The following is a 13017-nucleotide window of genomic DNA, read 5'->3' on the forward strand; positions in this document are numbered from 1 at the left end:
GGTACTCATTTTCACCTGAGTGAAGTGAGGAAAGTCGTGTAAAGTGCCTTTCCCAAGGGCACAACATCGGTGACACAACCAGCGTTGGACCAAGTGGTTGGACACCGAGTGATAATCACTTTTTTCACAAGGCCCGTAGTTATACCTTTAATTTGTACCATCTTCAGTCGAGGAAGGCAGCGCCTGTTGTGGACTGCTCTATTCACTTCCGCCGTGCTCGTGCATATTTAGCTCCTTCCAATGTCTACATCTACATCTCGATCTAGTTGAGACTTGAACTGTTTCGCTGGAGACTACACTCTCCGGTAGCCTAGGGAGTTCCAAGTGTTTATTGTCCTTGCACTAAACACATTAGCCTCCTGTGTAGGCCTCCTAAAACGCGCGACATATATATTGGGGGAGGGGGGAGCTCTTATGCCGGCAAGGGAGTTGTGCAGCCGAGGGAGTTGTATAGCCGAGGGGTCCGCGCGTTATCTACGTAGATACATATATATGTCGCGCGTTATAGGAGGCCTGCACAGGAGGCTATAAACACACGACTTGTGCTCTAAATTGTTCTTGTTGCTTCGTTACCCGTTACATTGGTATTTTTGCATTATGGACTATGATAAATTACCATAGCCCATAATAAATCAAGGTCCATTATGGGTTATGGATTATTAGCAGGAATAGGAATTAGACACAACATATATTATCATTACTCCGGGAAGAAGGTGTGACCTCCTTCTGGGAGTATTGGAAATGCTTTTGTTCGCGCGTTCGCAGCTAGAACTCACGATCCCGTTATTGGTGTGTAACTTGACATATCGTTTGCCTGGTTGGGCGTGGTGATGTACAATGTCTTTGTTACACCGTAACTACTTTTATCGTCAATGCAATGTCGTAATTGCGCCCCTATAATTAATGGCATGTGCCACTGCCCTGCCATAGACACCATGCTATAATCCGTTCCGCTTGACTAGAATACTTCAGGCAGATACGGGGTATAGAAAAGTGTTTGTTCGGACTCCACCCACTCTTATGTGATTCATTTAAAGACAAAAATAGACAAAGATAAATTACTCCGGCTGGCGTCAGGTCTTAAATTAGAAGAAGACAACTTACTAATTGAAAATTTATATCTTCCTCCACATATCCCAGAATTTGATACCATTTATATGAATTTCCAGAAATTTTTACTCGGAGTACATAGAAAATCGTCCAATGACGGCATCCGTGGCGAATTAGGAATATTCCCAATCAAAATTAATGCCGAGATCCAACTTATCAAATACTGGCACCGTTTATTAAATTTACCCCAAGATACCCTATTACATGAAGCATACGACGTTCTACATTCTGGTGATCATGACTGGGTGAACCATGTTAATGATATTCTTAACTATAACGGTTTTGGACATGTATGGACAAACCCTAGACTATATCAGACTGACATGTTAATCAATCAGTTACGACAACGTCTGCAGGATATATACATACAAGATTGGCATAGTTCTATTAAAAACAATTCAAAACTGTCTGTCTATTCCGCTTTAAAGAAAATATACGGACAAGAAAAGTACCTTACAAGCGTACATAATTTCGAAATTCGTAAAGCAATAACAAAGATAAGAATATCTAGTCATAAATTGAACATTGAAACCGGAAGGTATCGTAAAATTCCCAGTGATGAAAGGTTTTGTCCATTCTGCCCAAATGAAATTGAAGACGAACGCCACTTTATCATGAATTGTTCAAGATACATGTATGAGGATAAACGCTCCAAGCTGTTCACCTTTATTTCCACTTGTTCAAGTGAATTCAATATGCTCCACTCTGTTGATAGATTTGATTACATACTGAGAGGAGATAATCCTTACTGTGTTCAAATAGGTATATACATCAAAGAATGTTTGGAAATAAGAACAAGTAATGCATAAGTATACAACACGCTAAATTTCAGTATGTTGCCCTATTCCATATGATTGTATATAAACAAACTCATTAGTATGAACTTTGTTTATTGGCATGTATGTATGTATGTATAGATTAAGTAGACCTTACGAGAGTCGCTGTACTTTTGTTGTGTCAATAAAGATTGTTGTTATATCTGTCCTACTTGCTGTGATCGGATAGTCACTGTTCCATTGTCTGGGGGGCACCGGCTGTCGTGGTCACAATTAAAAGTTTCCCTCACGCTGCCCTGCTGGGGTCCCGGGGTGCTCCAGTGGGTGGAATTTTTGTAAAAGTTTGTCACCTTCGTTGGCAGGTATCCGACAGGTACCCGTCAGTTGCTCTGACTGTGCCTTGTAGTGACCCCTGTGGGGTCCGACAGGGCCCTGCCGAATGCCCCGCGAAAGACGGTCGGGCATTAGGCAGGTTCCTGGTGGGCACACGTCATATCTCGAGGCGTATATAAATTGCACTGGAGCTCAAAAAGAAACACGATATACGACGTTCACGCTTTAGTTCTGCTCACCTAATCTGTAATGTCACACTTGACCCGTCTTACGAAGTACACACATTATTCCGTGCACTTGGTTCGTAACAGAACAATACTTTACTCTGTACAGGCTGATATCAAGTCTAAGTGTACTATGTCCACAACAATATTATCTACTTGTGTCATGCATATATATCGACGGATTTCACCGAGGAGAGCCTCTCTCCGCCAACTCAGATGACTCAACGCTGCTTTCGATTGGGGACGCCATTGTTAAGCCTTTCCCGCGCTGTCCACTTACCGTTTGTTTACTTTTCCCGTGCTCAAATAACGCGCGCAGATTCATTTGGTAGAATAGTGCCACTAACTCAGGCTGTTTCAAGTCAGCACTTTCTTGATGTCTATTATGGTCTAATCTGTACAGATGGTTCTCTTCGAAGCTTTTTTCAGTGTCCTAAATTTTTGCTATCAAGATGTGTTTCACTTATTGTCATTTATGGTCCTTCAACATGGTGTCATAAAGATGATAGTTGATCAAGTTTACTGTATGATAAACAGTATAAACCACATATGTGGCCAGTGCTGTCTCCTCCAGAATATTGACACTTGGGAGCAAACATGTCTGCATTTGCTGTTAAAGTGCAAATGCTTAACGCTAGTCCCAAGGAGGTTGAAATAGGATCCTATTTTAACCTCCTTGCTGGTCCTAACTTGTTTTACATTAGTCCATCATTTTTACAACATTTGAAATTTGCGGCCCAAGACTTCCCATTACGAATCGTTACAGTTTCTTTAGCCGGCTATCCCGATCGAGGACTTCCCACTTTAGATCGTAACTTGTAAACACGTCATCTAGAGTCTGATTACGACCTTAATGGAACTGAACTGAAGAAATACACGGAGCGTGCCTTCCTCGCGTGTAGTGATGAATCTCACGCAGTGTATTTCTCCCTTCCCATAGTGCATCAGAAGAAAAATGGCGGCCTGGCGGAAAGAGTTTGAAAAGGATGCTAAGGCTCTCATCAGGTGTACCACGGGCTTTCAGGTAAGGATCTCAGAACTGTTCATTCCTGACAACCCTCAGGCACCGCTGGTTTGTCTTCCCACGACCTTGGTGGTCGTTCCGGCTTGCCGGTGAAGTAGGCCCCCGACTGCAGTTGGGGGAGGGGGGTTGTTGTTGTTTACGTACCCTGAGGATTCTTTAATACATGTTGTGTTTAATTCCTATTCCTACTAATAGTCCATAACCCATAATGGACCTTGATTTATTATGGACTATGGTAATTTATCATAGTCCATAATGCAAAAATACCGGAGTAAAGGGTAACGAAGTAACAAGAACAAGTTAGAGCACATGTGTTTAGTGCTTGCGAGGACAATAAACACTTGGAACTCCCTATGTTACCGTACTAAGGCTACCGGAGAGTGAGAGTCTCCATCGAAACAGTTCAAGTCTCAACTAGATCGACATTGGCACGGCGGAAGCGAATTCACCTATTTCACACTTCCCAGAATGCAGATTGCTGGGTACCGGAAAAGGATGTACCGTATTTTCTCGATTAAAGTACGCACTTTTAGAACTTTTCAAAATCCAAAAAGTGTCTCGAGCCATCGCCAAAGCGAGGGTGCGTACTTTATTTGACGTCACAGTCCGGACAAATCGGTGCAGAACCTCAAATAGCCAGAACACGGACCGGGGAGCTTCGAGTAACACCGATTCATCCATAAAACGTTTAGATAAGAATGTTGATGCATAAAAATAAAGTTGAACTTCAATAAACAACAGCGTTTCGTTTGTGTATTATCGATATCAACACGAAAAATAGATACGTTCCGTACTACACTACAAGTCATCGTACTTAGCACCCGGCGCACGGAGTCATACCGCAGGGATGGTTCGGGACCCTGCCGATCCCAGGGCCAAAGGACCCCGAAAAGATTCACCGGCAACGTAAGTTTATTGGAAGAAGATTTATGAATGGTAAGATTTAAAATGTACGCAAATAATTATAATTATTAAATAAATAATTATTTGTTCAAACCTTTGAATAATACCACCGTTAAATGTCACAGAGTGCGAAGCTATGTACCCTCTGTATAGCGTCCTAGGTATTTTCAATATCTTTCCAAGAGTACAGAAGGCACCGCTGTAATCGACGAAGATTGTTGAAGCGACATGGAAGCTACGCCAGCACAACACTAGTCCCGCCAAGTAGCGTTCAATCCTGGCCACGATATCCACATCTTGTTTCCAATATCCAATCCCTTGTGTGAAGAAATAGCGTCGAAGATGATTAAAAAATCCTCCGGTTACTAGTTGTATCGCGGCATTAAAATTATTGCAACAGTTCGCACAATTATCGCTAATTTATCATAAAAAAAACCCTTTCCCACGGCAAGTTCTGACGGCTTGTGGAAAAATGATACGTTGATCACGCCCTTAATACCGAACAGAGGGTGCCGCCGTCCATCATTACTGTACTAGCAACCACCAGTCCATAGCAACCGTCTGCCAGCCCGGCACTGTCACTGGCTGTTTTGAAAAGTGCGTGTGACGTTTTCATAAATTTACCATATTTAGATGGCCGGGCTAGGCTTGAATCATACGTGCGTGATCGTAGTATTCCCATGTCAATGTCAGCAGGTAAACAAAAGCCATCGGGAACAAACCGCCCGCTGCTCTTTATACAGTTTACTGAGCGTTCCCGCAGCGCTTCTAGGGCACCTGCTAATGTTTGGCGGGTCGCAAAAAGCGGCTTGTCTTTACTTTTACAAAACATGCGCGGTCCCACGTACTAGTAATACATCAATCGTTTCCAATGTGCTTTGTATTGAGAAAATACGCCGGCCTCGCAACCCGGAAGTTCACACTCACAGGCCGTATGTTTTCTCCCTTACTTTCACAAACTAACTTGAGTATTTCAACCAACCATTACATGCTGTTTTGTATATCGTGCGTGTACTCTCATCTCCCAAATAAACGTACCGGTACGTTTATTTTTTTCAGCCTCAAAATCCACCCAGTACGTTCTTATTTTGGACAGTACGTTTATTATTTTTTTGAAAATTTGAGTTTTGCTAACCAGGGATCCCCTTAAAATTCAAAGTTTGGGTTTTCCTGCCAATATTTCCCCGGCAATTTTGCTCATAATTCATTATTTTCCGGCCAAGCGGCAAATTTTCCCTGCCGCTATGACCCGGCCTTTGGGAAATCCTGGTGGAACTCGTAACGTATCGGTCGATCTCTATAACACTTCAAAGTCAACGTTGTTATTGGGCGAAAATAAGACGCCGCACTGACGTTTTGAAATGCAATTCTTTTTATATGAACAACTTTAGCAGTCTCATTACATCGTAAACCAAAGCATGCTGACCAGAAACCAATATATGTCAGCGGCGCAAAGTGTTTCAAGTAACGTTACGCATGTAATACATTACTCTACTCACGTGAGATACAGTCTTTCCCAAAATGAAAATATAAAAATAACACCACAAAAAACTGTGTCTTAGCATCAAAAACTTTATAATTACTTTGAAAGTATATCAAAACATTTCAATCCTACCGCAAACATGAAAATTTAGCCCTTCGAAAAGCGCCACAGTAACGCACCCGGCAGTAACAGTCCGTGGGAATGTTTTGTTTTGGAAGATCTCACTTCAAAGAAGGGGAAACAACTCTTTTTGATCTACAAATAAAAGTCCTTTGCCTTTGTCAGAAATGTGTTTTTGCACTTTTGCAAAAAGACTTTTAATACCTTAGTCTATCTAAAAAAAACAATTGCAATCTAGTCACCATTATTATCACTAAAAAATGCTTGAAGAAAGATCACTCCCCTACAGACAGAATGCCGTAGGTTTCTAAGAACATGAGTGTACGTTCTGTTAGCCCCGCCCCTTTCTGTCTGTGGCGCCGCCACTGTCTATAGCTCACCCTTTCATGTAACATGAGAACCCTGTAGTTTGTGGCAAAATTGTAACAAACCTTCGGGAGGTTTCTCACAAATTTGTTGACAATTTAGTTTCTCAAAATGATACATACAAGGGTAATTTTTAGATTTTAAATCATTTGGATTGCAACAACAAAAGCCAAGAACATTATATAATATTGTCTTTGATATTATATGATATTAAATGTCATTGACACAACACAATGATTTGTGGCATGTAATGTTTACAAATCTATGTTTCTATATGGAAGGCATAGAAGATAAATGGCAAGTTGGGAAAGACAAAAAGTTATATCATATACATGTGATTGTCATAGTCTTCATTTTCTCTATCATGACTTTTACAAAATATAAGTAATACCTGCATGTGATGACCATATATTCAGGATATTGTAATTTTCTGTTCATCTTCTAAATGTTGATACATTTGTATAGAAAAAGAGCAGACTTTCAAAGTGTTGCCCATCCAAGTGAACTGAGAAGTTTGGCAACTACTTTTCATGTTTTGATTATATGTCAGTATATACAACAATTTACTTGCTTCAAGTTCCAAGCAGAAAATGCATGTATCAATGATCATGTACATTTTAACTTGTTGAATTTGAAGCACCGTTGGCCCCTGGTTAGGGGTCATAGCGGGGAACCTATGCCCAATTTTTTCAACATTGCTACTACAGTATATCTTTTTGAAGCGGCAAGGAATATTATAATTTGAACAAGATGTGTACAGTTATTCTGTTCAATAGTTATACACTTAATTGGTATGGTCCTCAGACAGGCATAAATAGTCAATAAATAAACAAAGAGAACCGGCTAATCATCTTCTTTCCTTCGGACAGAAGTAGCATGCATATGGACACAGTTTATCTGTAAATTTGGTCAATTTCCGGGGGGTATGTTTATTCCGGGGGGTACGTTTATTAGATTTTGAAGATTTGTCCAGGGGGTATGTTTATTCCGGGGGGTATGTTTATTTGGGAGATGAGAGTAAATTTCATGGAACTTTTCAACACTATATTACATAATGTTTATACAATTTCAGGCAGAAATTAACGTCATATCGGATCTCCTTCATGTAGCTCATGTATTTCAATTCAATGACTTACGGAATAGCACGTGCGCTATGAAAAGTGAAAGTTTGTACAATTCGAAATAATGGAAAACAAAATTTCTAAAATAATTACGACCTTCAAGTGGGGAATGCCAGCACTGAGTAGCAGCTCAAGTCGGACAACATGTTACAAAACGTAAAGAATCCGGGTATGGCAGCATGTGCGTTTTGAACATTGAAAAAGCGGGGCGTTGTTTCTCCGCCCACCGCGCGGTCGGAAGATTGCTGGACGTCTCACGAAACTTGATGCGTATCTCGTGGCCTGTTAACTATGATAAACGACTTAAATCTATTTTAAAACAGTAATTTGTGGTAGGAACTGCCGTCAAGACATATACTGGTCGGGACATTTCAACTGTGGCGTCGGCCCGGAGAAGGGGTGCGTACTTTATTCTGGGTTTTGCATTTTATGTTTCAGGACCGTAAATTTGCCCAGAACTTTGCCCGAATCGGGGGTGCGTACTTTAATCGAGAAAATACGGTTCGTCATGATCTCTAGGTGTTTTTCTCAGCATGTAAAACAAAGAAGGTTACAGCTAAAACCTTGACTAAAGAGGACGGTAAAACACAGGAGCTTATAAGTTGTCTGACAAATATAGTAGGGATGTGAAGTTGACGGGTTTGCGGAAAAAGCTGTCCCTGTCTACCCTGGCTATCTACCCTTTTTGGACCCCAAGGGCGTGCATGGGGGTTTTGCATCTGATTGAATTTTCTTGAGGAAAACCTGGGTCAGTGGCAATACCAGCTGTGGGTGGGCTGGATCATACTGTTGGAGGATAGGGACAGTTATAAGCATCTCTACCAACACTGGAAGAAAATCTATTATTGATAAACATCTAAGTGTACAATAATTGTTACACTAGATAGAAGAGGTGTGATGGGGTACAGGATAAACAAAGAAATCTGATAGGATGGTTTGCCAGAGCAGCAGCTGCTAAAGATTTCGTCAGTATCTGGGCTACAGTAACCCCCAGGCGTGTCGGTCCAAATCTTACAACTGGTATATAGGCTACCAAAGCCTCAAAATTAAAAGAAGAAGAACTAAATAAAGGGACTTATGTTACTGGTGATCTAGTGATGAATGACGACCATACTGGGTGGGTAACCAGTGATGAATGACCTTTGAACCAGCCTACTTGTCTGGCACCCGAGTGACAAGCGGAGATCGTCACTTATTTAAGAAACCGAGTGATGAGCGGAGTTTATCACTCAATGGGTTGCCTTTAAAGTTTAACGCCGTGCGAGCATGTATTTATACTGATGTATATGATGTAGAATTGTGCTAGGCTTACCTATTATCGTCCACTTCTGTCTTTTCCCATCTACTAAGTTCTAGCGCTATACTCTATCTAACCTCTCAAATAGAAGTACCCCCTGGAATATAAGTACCCTCCGGAAAAATCTTCAAAATCTAATAAAAGTACCCCCTGGAATAAAAGTACCCCCCGGAAAATGTCAAAATTGACATGTAAGCTATGTCTATGTTACTAATACGTGTTCTCATGGTATATGTGTGCATCTTTGACACTGTTATTTGCAATTAGGGATATTAATGGACAGCAGATAAAGCCAAAAAATCCTTTGACACTTTTAGTTCGGAAATATAATCATTGTTACAACGTAAAACAAGACGGCTGTCTAATTCCAAAGTAACTGCAGTCATTTTTTTGGTTACATGCAAAATTGAATGTTGGAAAAATCTACCTGCAATTTGATAAATCTAAGAGACTTTCTTACCTGGCTGAATAAATCTACTTTATACTCTACTCTACATACTATATACTTAGTATATAGTCAGTTGTTGACACAAAAACTCTGAATATTACAAGTTTAAAAAGAATAGAAATTTCAAAAAGAAAATTGAAGAAAAAAAAAATAAAACCTTTTCAGCTTAGAAAATTCACAATGCAGCAAAAACAGCAAAACAATAACTTAGTTTTGCCCATAGAAATAATTGAAATATTCGCTGGAATACGATCCTGGAATTATTAAGCTGCAATGTTTACCAATGTAGCTAGGTGGCGTTGTCATTCTCTCGCGCGGTATCGCGAGATTTAGCGGGGTTTGGACAGAAACAGTCGCCATCTTGTTTGTTTACTCGTATCCTCGCCGGGCGCTGCCGTATTTTCGGACTGATTTTTACGTTTCAGACACATCAAAACAAGTTGACTATGGGTACAAAAGAATGAAAAAGTATCGCTAACTCATTGTTTTATTTGGTTGGACGGCGATTTCCGAGATTCAATTGAAAATTTGTGTGTGTGCGTGTGTGGTAGTACCGGTGACTAGTCGACTGTGAGTTAGCGCTCGAGCTTCCTCGGACCAATTTTTTCTACAAATTGTCGCAAAATAGAGTTCTCAAGCTCAAAATCTAGGTTGCACACGGCGCTACCAGGAGTTAGAAATGAGTTGCGACAAGCAAATTGTGCTTGTGCCGGGTATTTCGAGTACTGCATCGACATTTTATCCCAATTCCCTGATCATGATTCTGAAAAAAAAAATAAACGTACCGTCTAAAATAAGAAAGTACCGGGCGGATTTTGAGGCAAAAAAGAATAAACGTACCGGTACGTTTATTTTTAGAGGTGAGAGTACTTGAAGAACATAGACCAGAAAAAATGGACAGCAACTGTCCAAAGTAGGCTACTCTCACCTCTCTACCGGTACGTTTATTTTTTTTCGACTCAAAATCCGCCCATTACTTTCTTATTTTAGACGGTACGTTTATTATTTTTTGAAAAATTGAGGCTTTGCTAACCAGGAATCCCCCTAAAATCGAAAGTATAGGTTTTTCTGCCTGTATTTCCTCTGTATTTTTGCTCGTAATTCGCTATTTTTCGGCCAAGCGGCGTTGGTTTTCCCGCCACTTTGACGGCCTTGTAAAAATTATCCTGGCGGCACTCGTAACATATCGGTCGATATCACTATGACGCTACAAAGTAAACTGGAAAATAAGACACGACATTGACATTTCAGAATACAATTTTCATATAAATAACTTTGACAGTCTCTGTTTACATCGTAAACCCAAGGAGTAAACCAAAGCACGCTGATCAAAAAACGTGTAGAGTAGAGTGCAGTGGAATAATTCCTGCCCACTATCAGCAGCGCGGCGGAAGAATAAATGGTTCGCAGAAGACATGTTACATGTAAAAACAGCAATCATAACGCAACTTCCCTTGTGATATGTGTTTTGAGGCCACAGAATCTCAGAAACGGCAGAAATATATCCGATATGATTCGGTAAACAAATCGCGAAACATGGCCGCCACTCTCTGCCACTATCAGGGATGGTGAGAGTAAAACTAGCAGCATATTGCATAGCGCGGATGCCGTCCTTTAAAATGATACCGCAAACGCAGGGAAATATTATATTTTGGGGCAAGGATAGACACAGAAGGCCATATTTATTTTCAGAGGCTAGGGTTCCATATTTTAAAATGACCGTAACAGTGTTCTCGCCAGCTTTTTTTCACAGCATCGGGGCAGGGGTTCGGGGGCTGCCTTAAGCCCCCGACGGGGTCCAGGGGCAGAGCCCCGTTGGGGGGACCCAGGGGGGCGAAGCCCCCCGGAAGCTCTTGCATTTTAGGGTATTGAGAAGGCTTTTTTTTCAGTTTTGAGGGTCATATTTATGACAATCGTGGCAGTCAATCAACTTCTCCACAGGACCTTGACATACAATATTTCTGGTGAAAGACAACTTGAAACTCAGAAACAACAATACCAATAGTTTATTTAGCTACTCAACAATATCAATAGTCGATACCAGTTTTCCTTTTTTTGGCTGTGTCTGGCTGTCCTAAGTCGAAGCGCAATTATCGTCGCCTTCAGAAGTTTTCTTCGGTGCGAAATAGGAATCGATATTCCTGGTATAGTACGCTTCAACGCCGGCATGTTTCCAGAAAAATCGCCGCAGAAGCGATCTTCCCTCGGCGGTCGGCGGCGAAAATCCTAATACGAAAGTCCCTTGCCGCGGCATTTAGAGAACTTTGGCCCGTCTAAGAAATCGCGTCACCCCTCTCCCCCAAGTACATACGCCGCCGGCCCGTTCCAGGAAGCCGAAACCGCTGTTCTACGTCCTACAGAAAACGTGGAACTTCCGTCTAATAAAAACTTTGTACAAGCATCGCTGTGGGAAAGTTAAGGGAACGTAAAATCGTCGGAGGTTCGCTGTTGACTGGCACACGGAGATCCAACTCGCGCGTTTTCCCACAAAGCTGACGCTGATTGACAGTCGGCAGCCTTTGATGACAGTCGCGACCATGGCGACGTCGGCGGCAGAAAGTCTGCTAAAAGGAAAGTCGGCGGTTTGTGGGCGGCGCCACAAATTTGCAGTAGCCGAATCGTCCAATCATGGCGAAGCTTCTAAATAAGTTGAAACTTTATCTTCCTCTCTTTGTAAAAATGAATTTTCTGTGAATTAATTCGCTGTTATGGATGGGAAAATGACGTAACCTTGCTCTAGAAATTTGTCAGAAATACAGTTAAGAATTAATTCTATCCCCGCGCTGACAGAGAAAGGAATATTTTACAAAGAACAGCTTCTGTGTTGGTCAACCGCGGACTGTTAACTTCCAAATAAGGAGATTCCCCGGGAATCTGATACATTTACGGCTGTTCTGATAGTCCGGAACCGCCCCGCATATTGTGCACATGGAGACCTAGACTCGGCTATTGTTTACGTTTTCGCGCGATTCTGCCAGCGGCACACGAGCCGCTAAGGGCTTTTCCTTGGTTGGAGGGGCGGCGAGACAAGATCGGAGCGGTAGGGCGGGGTGCTAATTTAGTAATTGGCACCTCCCTTGGAGCTGATAGCTGGATGGCTTCCTGCGAAACAGGGGAGACGCGTGCCTTTGCATTTTTACCAGCCGGCATGCCATGTGCTTCACAGAACACGAATCGAACAGTTTTTCTATGCAGTTCGAATCGATCCGCGGTCCTTAGCAACGCGTTGCTAAGGAATCTCTCGCTGCAGAGCAGAGAGATGAAATTTCATCCGACTTTGACAGCCCCGTGGAGCCTGTTTGGCGGCCTTTTTATGAATGTTGCGTTATGTGTACCAGACGGGAATAGCATGTGGTCTCGATTTCATTCATTTTCTAGGGGTTTTACAACGATTCTAGTTAGGTTCGTGCTCATATCCGTTATATGGTGAAATCATGAACATGTCAGTGCCGTACTGAGCTACATTTTTGACAAATTTGAATTTCGGGGGAATTGCATTACGCCCTCGATTTTATTTTCAGTGACCAGTACGTCAGAATCTTTCAATCTTCTAGGTTAACTCTTCTAAAAATCTTGTTGGTTTGAAATTTGGACGGGTTTGTAATTCCATTTCTACTGAGGTCACCTTCTCAACTGTTTTACACCAAAAATGTTGCAAGGCGTCGGTGTAGTTGATTTCAGTGCAGTCGACTTTTGGCAAAAGTTGCGGTACAGAAATGCCTGTTCAGTATTGTCAAAGGAAGCCTACAGCAACTTAATGCGTGAAGACTGGCTGAATTCGCAAAGGCTATCTTAGTTTTAAGGTTACTGGT

At 41.7% G+C, this 13017-nt stretch overlaps 1 protein-coding gene across 2 annotated transcripts in view; it reads left to right on the top strand.

Annotated features, from left to right (window-relative positions):
• The first annotated feature begins 3353 nt into the window (after positions 1-3353).
• Positions 3354-13017, top strand: part of LOC136425760 (gamma-tubulin complex component 5-like) — a 56319-nt gene continuing 46655 nt past the window's right edge. For both annotated transcript variants that reach the window (XM_066414702.1, XM_066414703.1), the window contains exon 1: positions 3354-3467. In XM_066414702.1, coding sequence (XP_066270799.1) covers positions 3399-3467 — 69 coding nt within the window. In that variant the 5' untranslated portion in view covers positions 3354-3398. The remainder of the gene's footprint in view (positions 3468-13017) is intronic.

Source organism: Branchiostoma lanceolatum, chromosome 19 (assembly GCF_035083965.1).
Source record: "Branchiostoma lanceolatum isolate klBraLanc5 chromosome 19, klBraLanc5.hap2, whole genome shotgun sequence".
NCBI lineage: Eukaryota > Metazoa > Chordata > Leptocardii > Amphioxiformes > Branchiostomatidae > Branchiostoma > Branchiostoma lanceolatum.